At 48.4% G+C, this 19,362-nt stretch overlaps 1 protein-coding gene and 1 long non-coding RNA gene across 2 annotated transcripts in view; one reads left to right on the top strand and one right to left on the bottom strand.

Annotated features, from left to right (window-relative positions):
• The window catches only part of Egln1 (egl-9 family hypoxia inducible factor 1), a 39,045-nt gene extending 24,135 nt beyond the window's left edge, over positions 1-14,910 (bottom strand). Inside the window, exon 1 of the mRNA XM_005064687.4 lies at positions 14,046-14,910. Within this exon, the coding sequence (XP_005064744.3) occupies positions 14,046-14,867 (822 nt within the window). The 5' untranslated portion in view covers positions 14,868-14,910. The remainder of the gene's footprint in view (positions 1-14,045) is intronic.
• A 370-nt stretch (positions 14,911-15,280) lies between these two features.
• Positions 15,281-19,362, top strand: part of LOC106021872 — a 32,085-nt gene continuing 28,003 nt past the window's right edge. The window contains exon 1 of the long non-coding RNA XR_005880657.1: positions 15,281-15,625. This is a non-coding gene — a long non-coding RNA (uncharacterized LOC106021872). The remainder of the gene's footprint in view (positions 15,626-19,362) is intronic.

Genomic DNA, 19,362 nt, shown 5'->3' with positions numbered 1-19,362 from the left:
ACAATTACTATGTGAATTCAACAGTGACGATGTCAAGTCAGTCTACAAGTTTGATAATAGCCAACAGCAGGAGTAACTAAGGATAGAGAAGTCGTATGGGGGAGTAGAACATGGCAAAGGTACCCCAAAGCACCCTCATTATTCATGATTTGGTTCTAAAGTTTCTTCAGGCTGGGGGTGACTCACAGTGCAATGCTCTAGTAGGTGAAGACCCTGGGATTGATCCTCAGCAATGAACAAAAAACAAACTTAAGGAAGTTGGAGACTACATAATTTAAAATATATCTTTTTAAGGCTTAGTGGATAAGAGCACTTGCTGCTCTTGCAGAGGACCTGAGTTCAGGTCCCTGCACCTACATGGTGGCTCACAAGTGTCTGTAACTCAAGCTCCAGGGGATCTGACATCTGACACCCTCTTTCTGGACTTCAAGGTGGTACCAGGCATGCTCATGGTGCACAAACATGCATGCATGTAAAAATTCACAAAACAAAGATAAATCTTCTGTAAAAAAAAAATGTCATTGACAAATTTCAAAGCAATCAAGCTTATGTGTTTATCAAAGAACTAGAACAGCGCATCTGGGTGAGATCTGGCCCCTCCCTCCCCCCACATACTCTAGCTTTCAAAAGTAAAACCCACAACATTCAATTTTTACATGCAGCCCTAATAATTAAATTCACCATTATCAATAAAACACGTATTGGATCCCCGATCCAGCGTTCTTTGCTGGAGTCATCAGCAACCATGGTGTAACAGGCTGTGTGAATGAGTACACAATCCCCTTAGCCATAGATCAGCTTTCCTCTCACCAGGCCCAGGCCATGTGCCAACTGCCCAAGGAACAACAGATAGGCTTTAGTTAAAAATAAGGCTTTATGGTCTAGTAAAAGTCAACCAAGAACTCTGACTCCAGGGCTGAGGAAATAGCTCAGTTGGTAAAGTGCTTGCCATGTAGTCATGAGGACCTAAGTTCATTCCCCAACATCCACATAAAAAGATGGGTGTGGTTGCACACACTTGTAAGCCATTGCTGGAGAGGGAGAGGCTGGTGGATTCTCGGACTCACTGGCCAGCCAGACTAGCCTAATTGGCAAGTTCAGGTCCCAGTGACAGAATGTCTTTAACGTGGATAGATGAAACTGCACTGTAATTTGTGAGCCACTGCCAACCAGTACCAGGAGCCAACAACTTGAGAAAGCCCCACTAAAGACACAGGCACCTTTCTCAAAGCTCCTTATTTACTCCCTTTTCTGTTTGTTAGGTTCATATTGCTCCCAATACTCTGATGGAGCTCCCGGGCCCGTAGTCAGGAACTTGCTCCATGAAGGGAGCCTGATGGACTAAACTGGAACCACCAAAGCCTCTGTGCATTGCTGGCTTCTGTCAGCACAGAAGTCCCCTTCCCTTTCCCAGACAATTCTAAGATGAAGAAACATCTGCAGGACCAAACACCTTACACGTAGTGTAAAACTGAAACATAGTCTCTGGAAATCAGCCCCCAGACCTTCCCACCAAAACATCAGGGATGCTTCGGAGCTAGCAATCACAGGAGCTGCCTTTAACATAAGCAGAACAAAATTATATGAACCCCGGTTTTGTTTTTGTTAGTAAGGGTACCCCAGCTAAGGCATACTGGGGTATCTACTAAGGCTTTTATCTTTAAAAATTCAGATGAAGCCGGGCGTTGGTGGCGCTTGTCTTTAATTCCAGCACTTGGGAGGCAGAGGCAGGCAGATCTCTGAGTTCAAGGCCAGTCTGGTCTACAGAGTGAGTTCCAGGACAGCCTCCAAAACAATACAGAGAAACCCTGTCTCGAAAAACCAAAAAAAAAAAAAAAAAAAAAAATTGTCCTCTGTTGCCTGCCATTACAGGTAGAATCAAAAGTAAAACATACTTGCAGGTATGCCATTGGAGGAGAGGAAAGGAAAAAGGCAGAGAGGAAAAGGAGAAATTGCCATCCAGTATCAATCCTTAGTAATAAAGGGACTCTGCATCCTTTATGGTAGAACCGCTTGTGCACCTGGATTCCAAAGCAAGGTCTGGTCTACTGATTCTTGCAAAGGTATGCCCTGAGCAGCTACCCCACATCACAGCTTCTGTACTGGCATAATGAAAGGCTTTGCTTCTGGGAGGAGACTGTACAAAGCCAACAACTTCTGAAGCCTACATACATGCATAGCTGGGTCTCTTAATTCACATGTCTGCCCTGGTAGGGCAGCCACAACACCTGGTGTTCTAAAGACACCAGGAAAAGCAGCTCAATAAGTATGAGTGGGCATGTCTGTAATCGCAGCTACTTGGGCGCTGAAGAAAGAGCACTGCAAGCTCCAGGGCAGCCTGAGCAATTTGGGGACCAGGTCTCTTGGTTTGATTCTTTTGGGATACCCTTATAACAAGATCACACAACACGGCATGCATATGGATGTCAGAAAACAACCTGTCCTTCCACCATGTTGGTCCCGGAGATCAAACTCAGGTCCTTAGGCTTGGTGGCAAGACCCATTTCTCCAGCCCCTGTAGCAGGGACTTAACATGGGATCAACACATGAGCTATAAACTATGCATGATCACTTAAGGAAGAAGTTGACAAATTTTTTTATTATTTTTTTGTTTTGTTTTGTTTTTATGAGACACGGTTTCTCTGTATTGTTTTGACCGCCCGGCAGAAGTTGACTTTTTTTTTTTTTTGGTTTTTCGAGACAGGGTTTCTCTGTGGCTTTGGAGGCTGTTCTGGAACTCACTTGGTAGTCCAGGCTGGTCTCGAACTCACAGAGATCCGCCTGCCTCTGCCTCCCGAGTGCTGGGATTAAAGGCGTGCGCCACCAACGCCCGGCTTGACAATTTTCTATCAGACATCTATCCATAGGGTCCACACTCAAAGCCAAACTGAAGTAAATGCCCAATTGGGTTCCTGACATGCCTTCCTGTCACACACAGATTTTTCTGAAGTCAATTCAACATCGGAATCTAGAACATGTGCACAGAACCAGAAGGCTTCCTGATCCTAAGAGACATTTCATGCGTAGGTTAAGGACATGCCCTCTTTTATTAAATAAACCCATTTTGAAGAAGAAAGAGGGATGCCGGATGCCCTGGACCTGGATTTGCAGATGGTTGTGAGCTGCACAACATGGAAGCCTTGCTGAATCAATTGCAGGGGCCCTGAAAGAACAGAACTCCTAACCACTAAGCATCTCTCCAGCCCCTGGTTAAGTAAATGCTTCAGCCAACCTTGAACATGTTTGAGTCGGAGTCTGCGACAGCTCTAAATGCTTATCAACCCCTGAAGTTTAAAGCATGCTTTAGACTATCCCACGCATCAGCTGGATGGGATGTTAGCTCTGACCACATGCTGGCCACAGGCCTTTCCTTCTCTTGCGGGTCACCCTGAAGACCTATGTCGAAGAGGTCACTTTCAACATCACACCTTTCAAGCTGCTAGCTTTGGGGACATAGGCATTTCCTACAGATTCTCAGGCACTCGTGGGGTGAGGAGGCAGGCACATAGGCCACCCCTATGTAGGGGGCAGGTCATCAGAACCCTGCCTGGCTCCCATCTTAGGGACTGGCACGCAACTTCATTTCATCTTCAAAGCAGACCTTTCTCCCAGTACTTGGGAGTTAAAAATAGTTTAAGGCCAGGCTGGCCTGGGCTATTTTTATCTGGAAAATGAGGGGTCAGGAACAACACAGTAAGCAGAGAGGGGAGCTGACCACAATAGGGAAGGTCACCCACAGACTTGAGGGGGGAAGACTCCTACAGATTGAGACACGAGTTTGGACAGGTGGTGGAGGGAGGTGAGGGACAGCCAGGGATAGCCAAGGTCAAGTCACTGAGTGCTATCATGTGCCTAACATACTGAAAACACAGCCTTGGGGAGCTCTGTCCTAGACAGAGTGACGTCACAGCTGCTCTGGCTGGCCCTGAACTCCCTGTGCAGCTTGAACTCTGGACCCTCTCTCTACCTCCCACGTGCTAGGTTTACAGGTGTGTACCACCACAGTGGACACGAAGGACTGTGTGTGTGTGTGTGTGTGTGTGTGTGTGTGGTGTGCACGTGTTCGAGTGTGCATATGGCTGAGTGTGCACATGCAAAGGCCAGAGGAAGACATCAGGTACCCTGCTGGATCACCCTCCATACTACTACTTTGAAATGGGGTCTTTCACTGAGGTCTCTCACTGAACCAGGAGCTTGGCTGGCAGTAACCCGAGTAATTTATGTGTCTCTTCCCCCCTTCCACTCCACCCCCCCTCGACCCTGCCCCAGCATTAGGGTTGTGGATGTATGTGGCCAAGCTCAGCTTTTTACACAGGTTCTAGGGATTTGAACTCAGGTTCTTCATGTTTGCACTCTTACCAACTGAGGCATCTCTCCATCCCTGGAGTAGAGTGGTCTTTTGTTTTTCAGAAAGATCAGTGGAAGCTGGGTGTGGGTGGCAGACCAGGGGGACTGTGAGTTCAAGGCCAGCCTGGTCTACAGAGCAATCTCCAGGAGAGTTTCCAAAGCAATAGCGAGAAACCCTGCCTCAAAAACAAAACAAAACAAAAAAGATCAGTGGAGATCTGAATTAGTTTGGGGTTGGGGAAAGCACACATATGTGAAGGAGGCTTAGCCCAGACAGTAAGGAGGTGTACAGTCTAAATGGCTGGGGAAGGATCACGATGGAGGCCCACCAGAGACTTGATTCATTGGTGTTCTGGGGAGTGAGTGGAAACCATGAGGAGATGGCAGTTTTCACAACCCAAAATAATCAATTCAAAGAATCCAATCATATCCTTCTGAGCATGTCCAACCTGTGGCCCACGGTCACATGCCCCAGGATATCCTTTTGTGCAGCCCAACATTAATGATAAAGTTAACTTCAAATTCAAGGAGAGGTCTGACACCCAATTTTGTAGTTCTCAGGCATGAACTCTGTAGATGACAACACTGTGTCCCAATTTCAAAAACTGGACATACCCACAAATGCATCTGCGGCTTTTTTTTTTTTTTTTTTGGATTTCAAGACAGGTTTCTCTGTATTGTTTTGGAGGCTGTCCTGGAACTCGCTCTGTAGACCAGGCTGGCCTCGAACTCACAGAGATCCACCTGCCTCTGCCTCCCGAGTGCTGGGATTAAAGGCGTGGGCCACCAACACCTGGCTTAAGTAAAGTTTTTATTAAGTGTTGACAATCCTTTTCTTTTCTTGCATTATCTGTGGCAGAGTACATATATGTATTTGTATTCACATGTGTATGCACAGGTCTGAGGCTGGTGTCAGGAGTCTTCCTCATTGCCCTTCCACCTGATCCTTTAGTGCAACATCTCTCAATCAAACCCAGAACTCACCAAAACAGCTAATCTCTCTAGCTAGCTTGCGTCCAGATCTCATCTGTGCCTTCCGGGCTGCCATGCCTTACAGCAATTACATAGGATACCTGTCCTTTCACTTGCAGGACAAGCAGCTTAACCACTGTGCTGTCTCCCCAGTCTTCAGAGTGCGACTTTTGGTAGGTTGTGAATGGCAAAGAAATCGTAAAACAAAACAAGAGAAACAACAGTACAAGATTGTATGAGGGACTAGATATAAAATGATTAAAATCTCAATTAGAGTGTCCAGGAAGAATTCAAACCTAACACTCACTGAGTCCGTGATACAAGCAGCCAGGAACACTCATTTGATAAGACAAGGTGCTGAGCCCACATGGCTTCCCACTGTGAAGGGTGTGTCATCAGTGATAGGAGCTGTCAGGGCCACAGCAGGACAAGAAGCAGGCTGCAAGTCACTCCATCACCTCCAGCAAGAGCTAAGGAAGTCACAGAGGGAAGGGACAAAGGAGGCCACACAGAAAGCACGTGGAAGGGAATGAAATGTTCTTTTCAAAAGGCAACAAGAGACAGAAAAGACAGTAGGGAAAGACACAAGAAAAGGAAGGTAAGATCTTTGGAACTCTCCAGGGAAGGTATGAAGCTGAGTTTGAACAGAAAATGGAGATGGTAATGGGGTGGATCTGTAGCCTAGGCTAGCCTTGAACTCACCACACAGCTGAGTTTGACCTTGGACTCATCCTCCTGCCTGCTCCTCCCAGTGCTGGGATTACTGTTATTACCACTACCCTCATTTTACGGGGGGATGGAACCCCTGGTTTTGTGCATGCTAGGCAAGCACTCTGTCAAATAAGCCACTGCAACCAGGAATTTTTTTTAAACAAGTAAAACTGTAGTAACTGACAGAAGGAAAGGGAGGTACATGCCTCTGAAACTCCATATTTTTTCCAAAATGACAGCTTCTTCAGGAAAACCTTTCCTAGCCTACGGACTGCCAAGGTTCTACTACTGTATGTCCCCAATACAGTAATCCACCCAGTCCCAGCTCAGAGCTTTCCCTCCAACAGCTGGGCCCAGGCGGCCAGAGAGAATTGTGTTGGACCCACACCCGGTGGCCACACAGGGCAGATACATATCATATTGTATGTAGGCAGATGCTATATAAACATAGAGGTCATAAACAGTATGGTTTAAACCTGTTCATCTACTCTAACTCCTGTCCTGTTCGACCAGCCCTCACCCCTTCTAACACAGGGGAGCTCAGCATGAATCACCCTGACTTTGCCAGCTTTCCAAAAATGCAGGCGGAGCTGTCTCTCACCCCTGTACAGTCAGTCAGCTGTCAGTGTGCGAGACTGAAGTAGGAGTCTGCAGGTGTATATGAAGAAGCCAGATGCTGGCACTCCACTGTCCTGGTCACGCCCACTTCTGAGGTGCTGTAGTACCCCTAATGCATCCAGCAGGAAGGTGACACTTTCCATGCTGCAGAATGTGTCTAAAGCCCAGAGCAATCAGGGACAGTAAGAATTTGAAACCAGCAAACCCCAGAACCTGTGCTTACTAAAGCCCATGGTCATCTAGGCTGAGAACAAAAACCAGAGGAAAAAGGAGGAACGGTGACTGTAGTGTACCCCTGTAATTCCCACACTCGGGAGCTGAGGCAGGAGGATCTATCTCTAGACAGAAAAAGAGACTAAATAGAGATGAACTGCAGACCATGAATGACAACCTCATGGGCACTCACCTGAAGGTGAACTATCATTAACTGCTACAGCATAACTCAAAACAACAAAACAAGGTGCAGAGCAAGAAACGGCCCCTGTGATTAGTTAGGAAGAGGGGGCTTAAGCTCTTGGAAGCTTCTCTGTTGCTTTTTGGCTTGCCTCCTTTGTAGCCAGGAACCCAAGCCTTACCCATATTCAATGAAGAGTGGAATATGCCAGAAGCAGGGTGTGGGCCAGGTGGCAGTCCTTCTCACAGGCACAGCATGCAGCACTCAGGCCCTGGCCTAGGACATCCCTCAGCTGTGCGGCCCAGGACATCCCTCAGCTGTGCGGCCCAGGACATCCCTCAGCTGTGCGAAACGGCGAGAGGTCAAGTTTCAGCTAGGAAATGTGAAATGAAATAAACTGGCAGAGCAAGACTCTGGTCTCTGCTGTTTTAGAATACAACAGGCCCCCAGACCTTAGCAAGACAACGGACATGTCGGAGGCACCACTCTGACCTTGAAACCCAGCATACAGGCCCCAACACCTGCCAAATGGGAGCAAAGATGAAGTCTCCAACCTGGCATTTTGGTGCCTGGAGTTCCACTTCTTGCTAACTGAAATGTGACAACCAGGATGTGGTTTTCGCACATAAAAGACAAAGAGCTGTAAGGTGCAGGGCTGCGTGATTTGGGAGAATTCCTCGTGTAGCTGCTGGCTGGCAATAAAGACTTTCCTTTGGGCTTAAGGATGTCTGTGTGGCAGTCTTTTGGCGGCCTTACATTGCAATGAGAATTGGGTGGCTGGAAGCAAAGCCCAAGACAAACGGTGAGGACAGCACTGTAAAGATCAGAACATCACCTGTGCAGCCACAGAAGACTCCAAGTGTGGAATGGGGGCCTTGTAGAAAAGCTGGAGACAAGCACAGCTAGGACACAGCAGCTAGGAAGACTGTCTAAGCCAGGCGTGGTGGCACATGCCTATAATCCCAAGAAGGACCATCAGGAGTTCAAAGCCAGCCTGGGCTGCTTAGCAAGTTTGAGGCTAGTCTTGGCTACGTGAAACCATGGCTCAGTGTAGAGGGCTTTCTAAGCATCACAAGGAAGCTCAGAACAGTATCTAAGAATCTGTTAAAATCAAAGGTCAAAAATTAGATACTAAAACAGCCAAGCTGATAACATCAACCCAAAGACGCACCTATAGAAAGCACAGGCTTCAGAACCACGGGACATCAAGGGCCTAGGGGAAGGACGGAAGCAAGATGGCAGGAGACAGTCTACTAAGGGAGGGGGAAGCCCTGCTTCGGGTGACACCGCTCTAACAGCGACGGGACAGACAGCTCGGAAAAGGGCGTCATGCTAGCTGAAGTGTTTGGAAAGAGCAAAGTAAAGTCAATCAATGTGTTCAGTATCCCCCCCCCCAATGGCAAAAACAGAGCAAAATCGATTTCATGGGAAAAGCCCACTGTGGGCAGAAGAAAGGGCTGAATCCACTTCTGCTCGCTTGTCACTAACAGCTCCAGTCCTTCCTTGACAACCACTCAACCTCTCCAGTCTTATTTCCTATTTGGAGGGGAAAAAACTGTGTGTATGCCTGTGTGCGAACGTACACGTGTGTGTGTGTGTGTGTGTGTGTGTGTGCGCGCGCGCGCGCGCGCATGTATGCGTGTGCTTGGGGAGTGGTTGGGTCAAAAAAAAGGTTCTAAGCCTCTTTTCCCCAGCTTTCAAGAGGTAGAAACAGGGAAAGCAGTAATCTCTTAAAGAAAGGGTAAGGGCTAGATCTCTGAGGTCTAGAGGCCAGAGGCCAGCCTGATGTACACAGCAAGTTCTAGGCCAGTCAGGGCTCCAGTGAGCCTGGTCTCAAACTAAGACAAAAAAAAAAAAAAAAAAAAAAAAAAAAAAAGAATCAGAAAACTGGTAACTTTGTTTTTCACATGGGAAGAGTAATAAATAGTTAATAACTTGGCCTACTGCTCTCCCAGTCAAAGTGCATTGTTTGTGTACAGGTTACACAGATTCCTCACAGCAAGTATGAGAAGCAAACAGTACTGTGAACATCAACCAAGACTCACAGATACTGAGTCACCAGCCCAAAAGTGCAGCCAGTTGTGGAGTCCCAGCAGCAGAACCAGCATCCAACCCAGATCTACTAGGGGCACAAAACACACAAGACTTCCTTCCTGTCTTCCTTAGTTATGCTAACAATAAGTTTTTGTGAAACAGTCTCACTATAAGGTCCTGACTGGGCTGGAACTCCCTATGTAGATCAAGATAGTCTCAAACTCACAGATGCTCCTGCCTCTGCCTCCCCAGTGCTGGGTTTAAAGTTGCACACCATCACAACCTCCAAGGACATCTTTACTCAGCTGTCAGCGACTAGCAGGTTTAATACTTCTCAGCCTTTCTGCACACAGGACAACCAACTTTAATCTCCCATTCTGATACAGCTACCAACCACTGGCAGGCTGCTCCCATTTCTACATCCAAGGTTCCAGGACAGCAGTTTTTAACCTGGGGGTCATATATCACATATCCTGCATATCAGATATTTACATTATGATTCATAACAGTAGCAAAACTACAGTTATGAAGTAGCAACAAAATAATTTTATGGTTGGAAGTCATCACAACATGAGGAACAGCATTAAAGGGTCACAGCATTAAGAAGGTTGAGAACCACTGTTGCAGGAGGAACTCGAGGAAGGCAGAAGTAAGTCGAGACGGAAGCTGTCTGGTTCTGTTCTTTTCAGGCTTACAGATAGATTTACTTCTCACAAGTCTGGAGGCTTTAGTCTGAACCCAGTGCAGCACAGGCTGTGTCTGCCTCTCACTGCAGGGTTTTAGCATCTAAGAGGATTGCCACCTCTCTCTATGGTAGTTGCAATAAAGCAGCAGGATCGTCCTCATCCTATTCTTTGCTCTAAAAGCCATCCAGAGCTGACTAATTAACTGCAGCACTAGAAAAATCTGAGCACTATAAGGTGCTTGTTCCTATCATCCTATTACTTATTCTCTCTCTCCTTTGCAGTGCTGGGAATTGAACCTGGGTGCCTAGCACATACCAGGCAGGTGCTCTAACACTAATCTGTATCCCCAACATCTTCTCTTTATATATGTTCTTAAATGAACATATGAAATTTGGAATTAAATTTAAAAACATTATATACAATGTCAATTCTAGTAATTCCACTCTTTAGTGATTTCTGTTTTGGTTTTTTGTTGTTGTTGTTTTTTTGTTTTGTTTTGTTGTTTTTAAGACACGGGTATCTCTGTGCAACCCAGACTGGTCTCAGGCTCACTATTCCCCTACTTCAGTCTTTTTCTTTTCTTTTTTTTTCTTTTTTTCGAGGCTCACTATGTAGCCCTGACTGGCTTTGAGCTCACAGAGATCCACCTGTCTCTGCCTTCCAAGTGCTGGTATTAAAGACCTGGTACACCACCACACCTGATGTTGCAATAATCTTAATGAGGAACATTTTCCTTCAGAGAAATGACAGCAGCAGATGAACACAGTGCTTCCCCAGGTCCCATTCCTCGGCACCACTTCTCTCTACCCAGTTAAAGCGCCTGTGGCTTCTGATAGCGCTCAGACATAGCTCTGCACAAGGGGAAGACTGTGGCTCCTTGCTGCTGACGTCACCATGAGCCTTCCTAATGGAAGGAAGGATGTGAGAAAGGGTAAGAGGTTAAAGGGAAGCTTAAGGGCAAGAAAAGGGTGAGGATCCCAGAGAGAGTGAACAGTAGAGCTGGGTTACATCAGTGGCAACAATCACGTTTCTGGTTTTCTCCTGTATTACTTCATCTTCCCTTGGGGGTTCCTCTTTTTAAGCGGGTGGATAAGTAGTGGCCAGCTGTGCATGTCTGAGGCAGACACTGGGAAAGTCAACTTGGCAAGTCTCACAACTTGATGTCCATGTCCTGACATATGTGTAGATGATGGAAGTGACAGAGAACTCAGAGCTCAGTTGGAAGATCTGGCTTAAATCCTGGTATCTGGGAGCTGGGAAGATGGCTCAGTTATTAAAAGCTCACTGGCTGCTCTTCCAGAGGACCAGGGTTCAATTCCCAGCACCAAAGGATCCAATGACCGCTTCTGGCCTCCACTGGGCAATGTACATAAGTGGTGCACAGATAAACATACATACAGGCAAAACACAAATACACATAAAATTAAAAAAGTTAATCCTAGTATCTTACAGGACTTCCAGTGAGAGATTATATCCCTCAACCTCACTTTTCTAAACTAGAGGCGGGGTTTCAGGCACTGACAATCAGCTACTGCTTCAAAAGCCAAAGTGAGAAACACACACTAGCAGGAAGCTTAACACAGCTCTCACAGTACAAATACAAAGATATTCCCAAAGGCAATCAAATATTACAGCCTCATTCTGACAACCCCTAAGAGACAGACTTAAAAGAGTGTCACTCAGTGGCTTTTAAGTATATCAAGTAAACATTGTATGGTCAAAAAGTTTACATATCTGGACTCAGAGTACCATGATGTACTAGCCCCTCACCAGCAACAGAAAAGTCCATCAGAACCAAGATTCCAGCCATATGCTCAGCGAGGAAAACATTTTCTCACCCGATGTCATCCTACATCTAGTGCAGCAGGAAAACACAGGCTCCAAGTCTAGCTTGAACCTGAGCCAGGGTTGCCCCAGTGGCGGGCCCTGACATAGTATGAGCTGACCCTTACCCCAAATGTAAGTCAGGGATGCTACCCATTGACCAACACTGCCACCACTGAGGCAGTATCTGCGCAGAGCCTAGTCTGCAGCCTGCTTGCTGAATGCTTGGGAGGAGTGTGCAACTGGTGTCTTAGTGTTCAAAAGCATTATTTTTTTTTAAAGAAATACTTAAATTACATGTTCAAACATGATTACCCAATTTTTTTCTTTTTCTTTTTTTTTTTTTTTTAGCCAAAAATGTTCAATAAGGAGCTCCTGTGATGGCTCAGCCGGTACAGGTACTTGTGCCAAGTCTGATAACCTGAGCTCCATCCTCAGGACCCGCTTGATAGGAGATCAATTCCAGAGAGCTGTCCCCTAACCTCCATATAAACACAATAAGTACGTAATAGATGTAACTTTAAAAATGTGAGGTTCAAACCAGACATTGGTGGCGCATGCCTTTAATCCCAGCACTCGGGAGGCAGAGGCAGGCAGATCTCTGTGAGTTCGAGGCCAGCCTGGTCTACAAGAGCAAGTTCAGGACAGCCTCCAAAGCTATACAGAGAAACCTTGTCTTGAAAAACAAAATAAAATAAAAATGTGATGTTCAATGAAAGGAAGCCCTTAAGACCCTGAAACGGTATCCCTGAAATGAATGAAAATTTAAGCTGAAATGTGGAGTGTCAACCCATGCTCCCTGCTTATAGGCTAGTCCTTGCTGGAGTGATTAAGTCAAGTGATTTAAATCAACACTGTTTCCTCCGGCTACTTCGAAACAGAGGGTGTCTATTTCCCAACAGCTTCCCAGGAAAGCCTCTGCCCTAAGAGCCGGGCTGTCTGATGGCTCTTCCCTGGAGGAAGGGGAGCAGGAGGGACGAGGCTTACCATCACCTCACCTAAGAAAAGCAGATTCAGAGTCTGAGGAATCAAACTTATTCCAGACTCCCCCAACAGTAGCTCTTTCTTGGAGTGACGGGGATATTCAGATGTGACCCAGGACAGCCTTTGTTTTTAAATATGAATGGAAATCTCACAGAAACCCCAGACTGAGGTCTAATCAGTCTTCCATCCCTTCCCAGCTTCATTCTATTGTGCTCTGGGAAACAGATCTCGAATACCCCAGGCTGGCCTCAAACTGGAGATGTAGTAGAGGGTGACCTACACGAACTCCAGAGAACTGGGATCACAGAAGTGCGGGCATGATTTACATGTTGCTGGGGACCAAACTCAGGGTTTCTGCATGCTAGACAAGCACTGTATCTACTGAACTACATCCCCGCCATGAAGCTTAATCTTAAGCGACTTTTTTCTTGAGCTCAGTTGATATTAACACAGGTGGCCCCATTCAGTACTGAGCTAGACAGCAGTAACCCAGCCTTCTCGTTCTCTTCATTGCATTTTCCCCTCCCAAACAGGCTCAGTTTGACCGTTCCATACGGCTGTCAACACAGTTCGAAACCTACAGAAGGAATAATTACTGGCAAGAGCCTGTGTGTTCAAACTTGTGTGTCGGGGTTTTCCAAAACCTCTCAAAACTCAAACAGACTGTAGTGGGAGGGTGGATCAGGTTGGCCCTGGGCGGTGAATCAAAGAGAAGATTCAGATCTGGGAAGGAAAAGTGGAGACAGCCGCTGTCTGCCATGGGCGGGAGAGAGGAGCAGACTGCAAGGAACCGCCACAGCAAGGGACAGAGGAAAAAAAAACCAAACCTAAGGTTAAAAGGAGGTCTCCGACCTCCAATTCCGTGTGAGTTTTGTTCAAGAGAAAAAAAATAATAAAAATAAAAAACCCAGGAAGCCACAAAAACAGCTCTTTTTCAACAGAAGGGTCACATTAACAAAGTGACTAGAGGAAACCTGTGCTTTGAGTGTAACCTGCCTACTATGAGCCCTGGGAACGGAAACACCTCTTTCCCGGTTTGGTAGTGGGTTTCAAAACAGTAGGGACAGACAGCAAGATAAAGCTGCGAGGGGGAGGGGAAGCAGGCCGCCAAGCTTTTCCTGAATACAGGGAGTCTTCCGACCACGGGCTTTTAAATGGGCCTTTCTGGGGGCAGCTGACAAGACTCCCAGCTAAACACATAGCGTCTGTCTCTCAATGAGAGCTGGGTGCGCGCTGAAAACCGCGGGGCTTTCAACTAGCTTAGGCACACAGGCAAGATGCACCCTCCAGACCCGAAGTAACCGGTACCCCAATGTCCCCCCAAAGAGTGACCAGGGATCCAGCAGGGTCTGCACTGTGGCTAAGAGTACTACAGGAACAAAAGGAACCACGCTAACGCAGAGCGCCCGCCCCAGGTCTGCGGGGGCAGAGGGGTGGTCCTCACAGACCCTCCTTCGGGCGCGAGCCCCACTTACTTTCGTTCGACCGTTTATCCTGTAGTTGCCTAGCTTCCCGCTGCAGTGGCGGATCAGGTCGTCCATGCTGCTCATGAGCAGGCCGATGGTCTCGCAGCCGGGCTCCTTGCCCTCGATCCAGGTGATCTGGTCCCCCCGGATGTCCTTGGAAGAGTCACTCTTCTGGCTGACCAGCTGCCCGTCCGTGAACTTGCCGGTGTCGTGTAGGGCGCGCACCTCGTCGCCGATCTGCTGCCCGGTCTCCCTGCCCAGGAAGTCGTCCACCACACAGATACCGTGCTTGTTCATGCACGGCACGATGTACTCCAGCGCCAGCTTCAACGCGGGCAGCGGCTTGGTCTGCCCGTTGGGCCGCAGCCCACCGCTGGGACTCAGCGCCTCCCCGGGGCCGCCGCCTGCTGGGCACAGGCTGTCCCGCTCCGGGCCGGGAGACCTGCTAACCGGAGGATCCTCGGAGCCGGGCTCAGCCGCGCCAGGGCCGCTCCGGGCCTGTGCCGCGTCCTCAGGGCCCGGTACGCGCGAGGCCACCGCGCTGTCCCCGCGCCGGGCCGCCCCGCTGGCGCGCGCGGCTCCGGGGGCCCCACCGGGCGGGGGCGCGACGCGGGGCTGCGCCGGCGCGGGCTGTGCGCGGGGGGCCTCGCCACCCTGGCACACTAGCTTGTGCTTCTTCCAGTCCTGGCGCTGGTGTTCCTTACAGCAGTAGAAGGAGTTGCGGCAGCGGCCACAGCGCAGCAGGTTCTCCATCTTCCCGCACAGCTCGCAATACTGTCGGTCGCGCTCGCTAGCGCTCAGCACGCCGGGCCCGCCGCTGTCACTGGCCATGGTCGCGTCAGGGCGGGCCGCGGGCCGGGCGCGGGGCGGCGGCGGGGCCGTCGGGGCGCCCGCCCGAGGCCGCCGCCCGCTGCGGGAGGCCGCGCGCGCCCTGGCCTCGCCTGCCTCGCCCGGGGCCGCCTAGCGCCGCATCGCGCCGGAGAGAGCGCGGCCTGCGCGGCGCACGGCGCCCTGGGCGGGCGGGCCCGGCCGGCTGCGTCGGGGCGGGCAGGCAGGGCGCGGGCCTGCGGGCGCCACTCGCTCCGCGCGCGCTGCACGTACACCACGGCCCCGGCGACCCGGCGCGCGGGCGGAGAGGGCGGGGGCCTCGTGCACGCGGCGGGCCGGGCCTAGCGGGCGGGCGCGCCGTTTCCTCCGCCCTCCCGGCTCCGCCCGGGGCGCGCGTCGTCGTATGTGCGCGCGCGCGCGCGACTCCACCTGCCTGTCGCGGCCCGCGGGCTGCGCTCCGGGGCTGCTGAGCGGCGGCCTTGACCACCTTGGTATTGCAGGGAGGAAACGGAAGCTCAGACAACCCGCTGGGCTGCTCCGAGCTCCCGACTGGCTGCTGCGCGCTCCCGGTCTGCCGCTCCGCGGAGGCCGCGGAGGGCACAACAAAGGCCCCCCCCCCCGCGGGCAGCCGGCTCAGAGACCGACTACCGAAACCTCCCGGGCCAGGTTCTGGTTTTGCTTTGTTTGGTTTTGGTTTTCTGGCGTCCTTAAACTCTGAGATTTCTCCGGATTCCGGTTCGAGACCTCCCGGGCTAAGTAAGGTAATCAGGGCTCGGTTCCAGATCCGCGTTCAGGCCTGAAGCTCTCAAGAGCATTATTACATGAACGTCTCTGTACACGATGTTAAAAATCTCGCATTAGAATCTGCAATAGTATCTGTATTACGAGAATTAAAACGGTCTTTCTTTGTTGTTTTGAGATGCAGCCCAGTAGTCCTCAAACATGACTCTCCTGCCTCATCTTCCACAATGGGAGCAGATTAGCTTGAGCCCCTGTAAGCCATCTCAGTATCTTGATTTTGTTTGTTTGTCCACAGTGTTGGGAATTGAGATGAACACACTTGTGTTTTCATGAAACCTTATAACCTCCCGTAACCTGACATGGTGTCGAATGCCTTCAATGCCAGCACTCAGAGGCAAGAGGATCACTGTGAGTTTGAGGCCATTCTGGTCTACACAGTGATTTCCAGGACAGAGAGACCCCTTTTCAAACACACACACATAATCACACAACAAACCAGAAATTTTGTTTATTACACCTGTCATTTGCAGTAAGAGTAAACAGTGCTGGGGCGCCGGGCGTTGGTGGCGCACGCCTTTAATCCCAGCAGAGGCAGGCGGATCTCTGTGAGTTCGAGGCCAGCCTGGTCTACCAAGGGAGTTCCAGGACAGCCTCCAAAGCAACAGAGAAACCCTGTCTCGAAAAAAAAAAAAAAAAAAAGTGCTGGGGCAAGGAGAGCACTGGAGAGGGGGAAGCAAGAACTCTGCAAGTTCAGGACCAACCTGCTCTGTATGTAGCCAGAGCTTCAGAGTTGGGCACAGTCACCCTGCCTCCACAACAGGCGAAAGGACTACCCCAGGCACAAGCATTTGTCATAGTGTACTCGGCGCACATGTTTGAGTGTAGCCATTCAGACAAACAACAACCTAGAGTTGAAATGCCCCCAGGAAAGGACTGTTTGGATGCCAAGGGAGCACAGGCATTATAATTTCTTCCCTTTGAATAAAACTCCAAGCAAAACAACTCAGAAATTCCTAGAAATGGCAGAGGACATGTAAAGTTGGGCATGGTGGCACAAGCATTTAACACAAGCCCTTGGGAGATGGAGGCAGGAATTATCCTTGGCTACCCAGGTGCTGGCCATCCTGGCTACATTGAAATCCTTCTCAAAAGCAAAAATAAAAAAACCATTTTGAGCTGGAGATGTAATTCAGTGGTAGGGTGCTTGGATCGGATTGTGTAAAGTCCTGGGTTCAATTCCCAGGAGCTTAGAACAAATTTTTTTTTGAAATGCACAAATTAATGTAAACACAATAAGGGGTAGGGGTGTGACTTGTCTAGCCCCTTGCTACATGCCTAGGGCCTGGGTTTGATCCCCAAGAATTGCTTCCCCCAAAAAGTAAGTAAATACAAGTAAAATCAAAGAGTTATTAGGCCTGCTTTTGCTAGAGTAGATACACATTTTAACTAGGACTAGCTGGGCGTTGGTGGTGCACACCTTTAATCCCAGCACTCGGGAGGCAGAAGCTGACAGATCTCTGTGAATTTGAGGCCAGCCTGATCTACAGAGCAAGTTCCAAAACAATACAGAGAATCCCTGTCTTAAAAAACCAAAAAAAAAAAAAAAAGAGTAGGACTATTCTTAGCAGGCAACAACAAACATGGGGTGTTTGTTATAAGTCGTCTACATTTACTTATTTGTAGGTATTAAAGTTGTCCTTATAGTCCAACAATTTTAATTTTTTTACAGTTTGTCTATGTATATACATGTGTGGGCATATATAGCCCACTATGTGTGTCTGGAGATCAGAGGACAACTTTTAGCAGTAAGTTCTCCTACTCCATCATGTGGGTTTCTAGGATTAGACTCATGTCGACAGCTGGGGCTGCAACTACCTTTCCTGCTGAGCCACTGGCCCTGACAGTTTCTTAGAAGGTGACCAGTATTAGGTTCTTGATACGTCAGTTGTTTACCTGTCTACATGTCCTTCTGTTTTTATTTAATTATACTTAAAGATGTCAGATTCAAAACCTCAGGTGCAGAGTCAGGTGTGGCTTATGTGTGGTTGCACTAGCCTGAACTCTCAATACTCAGAGGCACAGGAGTTCCAAGTTCTAGGCCTGCCTATCTCAAAAGACAAGCATTCCAGAAGAAAGTCTATTAACTTTTTGCTGCCATTAAGCATATGGAACCACAAATCAAATATATAATTAATAGAAAGTCAAATATAAAATACTCATTTCAAATATTTCCAAAGGTCCACTAATTCTCTTCCAGGGAAGTCTTGCTGAGTATGCCACCGGTTAAGTTATATGGGTGCAAGTCAGGATTTCCATCACCTTGGTAGCAGTCAGTACAAAAATGTGCTGATTTTTATATGGGTCAAGCAATCGGGTTTAAATGGGAAGTAGGAAGTGTTATCAGGCCCACTGGAGGAGTTCAAAGCAAGAGTCTGCTTCTCAGATGACACTCTGGCCCAGTCAGGAGCATCATGGTGGAAACTGAAGGAAGAAATAAAAGGAAGTGCTACTTTCTGAGCTCCTATGTGATAACCTGAACCACAGTTGATTGGATACCTGAGTGGCCACCTTTCTTCTTGGGCACCGTTGTTCCCCTAAGTTATGAAGCAGTATCACCTCAGAACTGATGGTGACACAAAGGTGGACACAAGGCTGAGAGTGAGCTCCAAGGAAGTATTAGACCAGGAAGTGATCGTGGCATATGCCTGTCATCCTAGCTACATGGAAGACTGAGGCAGGAGGATTGAAAATTTAAGTCTTGCTTACAGAGTGTGCCTGGACTACTACACAGCAAGTTCAAGGTCAGCCTAGACAACTTAGTGAGGCCCAAAGCCTCCAAGTAATAAGTAAAAGGAGGCTTGGCAATGCAGCCTGGTGACACAGAGTTTGTAGAACATCTTCAAAGGCTCTTTGTAGCCCAGGCTAGCCTTAAATTCAGGATCCTCCTGCCTCACCCTGCATTCCTCAGCACTCCCCTTCCCCCCCCAACCCTCACAAAGGAGGAAATGCTGCTAGACTCTTCAGGAAGCACATGAAGAGGGCTTGCCTTTGAGAGAAGTTCAGTTTCTTAAAAATGTTTAATTTGCCCTAAATCCTGAAAATCTTTAAACATTCCTAGCATAGTGTCTTTTCTACTCTAGAAGCAGAATGCCTGGTTGTGACTAAGGACCTCTGGCTTCCTTCCCCAAGTGACCATCTTGTTTGAATACGATGCAGAGGGCCAGTATAACATAGGCATTTCACCAAGATAAACAGGAAGACAGTCTCTGAGTTCTGGGGAAAGGGACTGGAAATCAGAGCCATTTTCTAACTCTGGTTTTGGACACACACATGGGTGTGGCTGGAAGCGGCACCTGCTGTCCATGAAAGAGGATCTGCCAGGCACACGGTGAGCTTCCTTCCTGCCAAATCTGTCTCCAGTGACAATAAATAGTTCAATAAGACTTTATGTCCAGGAAAATGTACCAGTGACCAAACCTTAACAGTTTTGGTTTTTAAAGTTTCCAAAAAATTTTACGCTCAAATTTCATTGAAATTTTTCTTTATGAAAACATTTATTCTGCCAGGCCTGGTGGTGCACACCTTTAATCTCAGAGCTCAGGTGGCAGAAGCAAGCAGATCTCTGTTAGTTTGAGGCTACACTGCTTTGAATAGTTCCAGGACAATCGGGGCTATATAGAAAGACTAAAAGAACAAAATAAAACAAACAAAAAAAAACCTTTTTTTTTTTTTGAGAGAGAGAAAGTGTGTGTGTGTA

Source organism: Mesocricetus auratus, unplaced genomic scaffold (genome assembly GCF_017639785.1).
Source record: "Mesocricetus auratus isolate SY011 unplaced genomic scaffold, BCM_Maur_2.0 Super-Scaffold_100013, whole genome shotgun sequence".
Lineage (NCBI taxonomy): Eukaryota > Metazoa > Chordata > Mammalia > Rodentia > Cricetidae > Mesocricetus > Mesocricetus auratus.
This window is presented reverse-complemented; position numbering and strand designations above follow the sequence as displayed.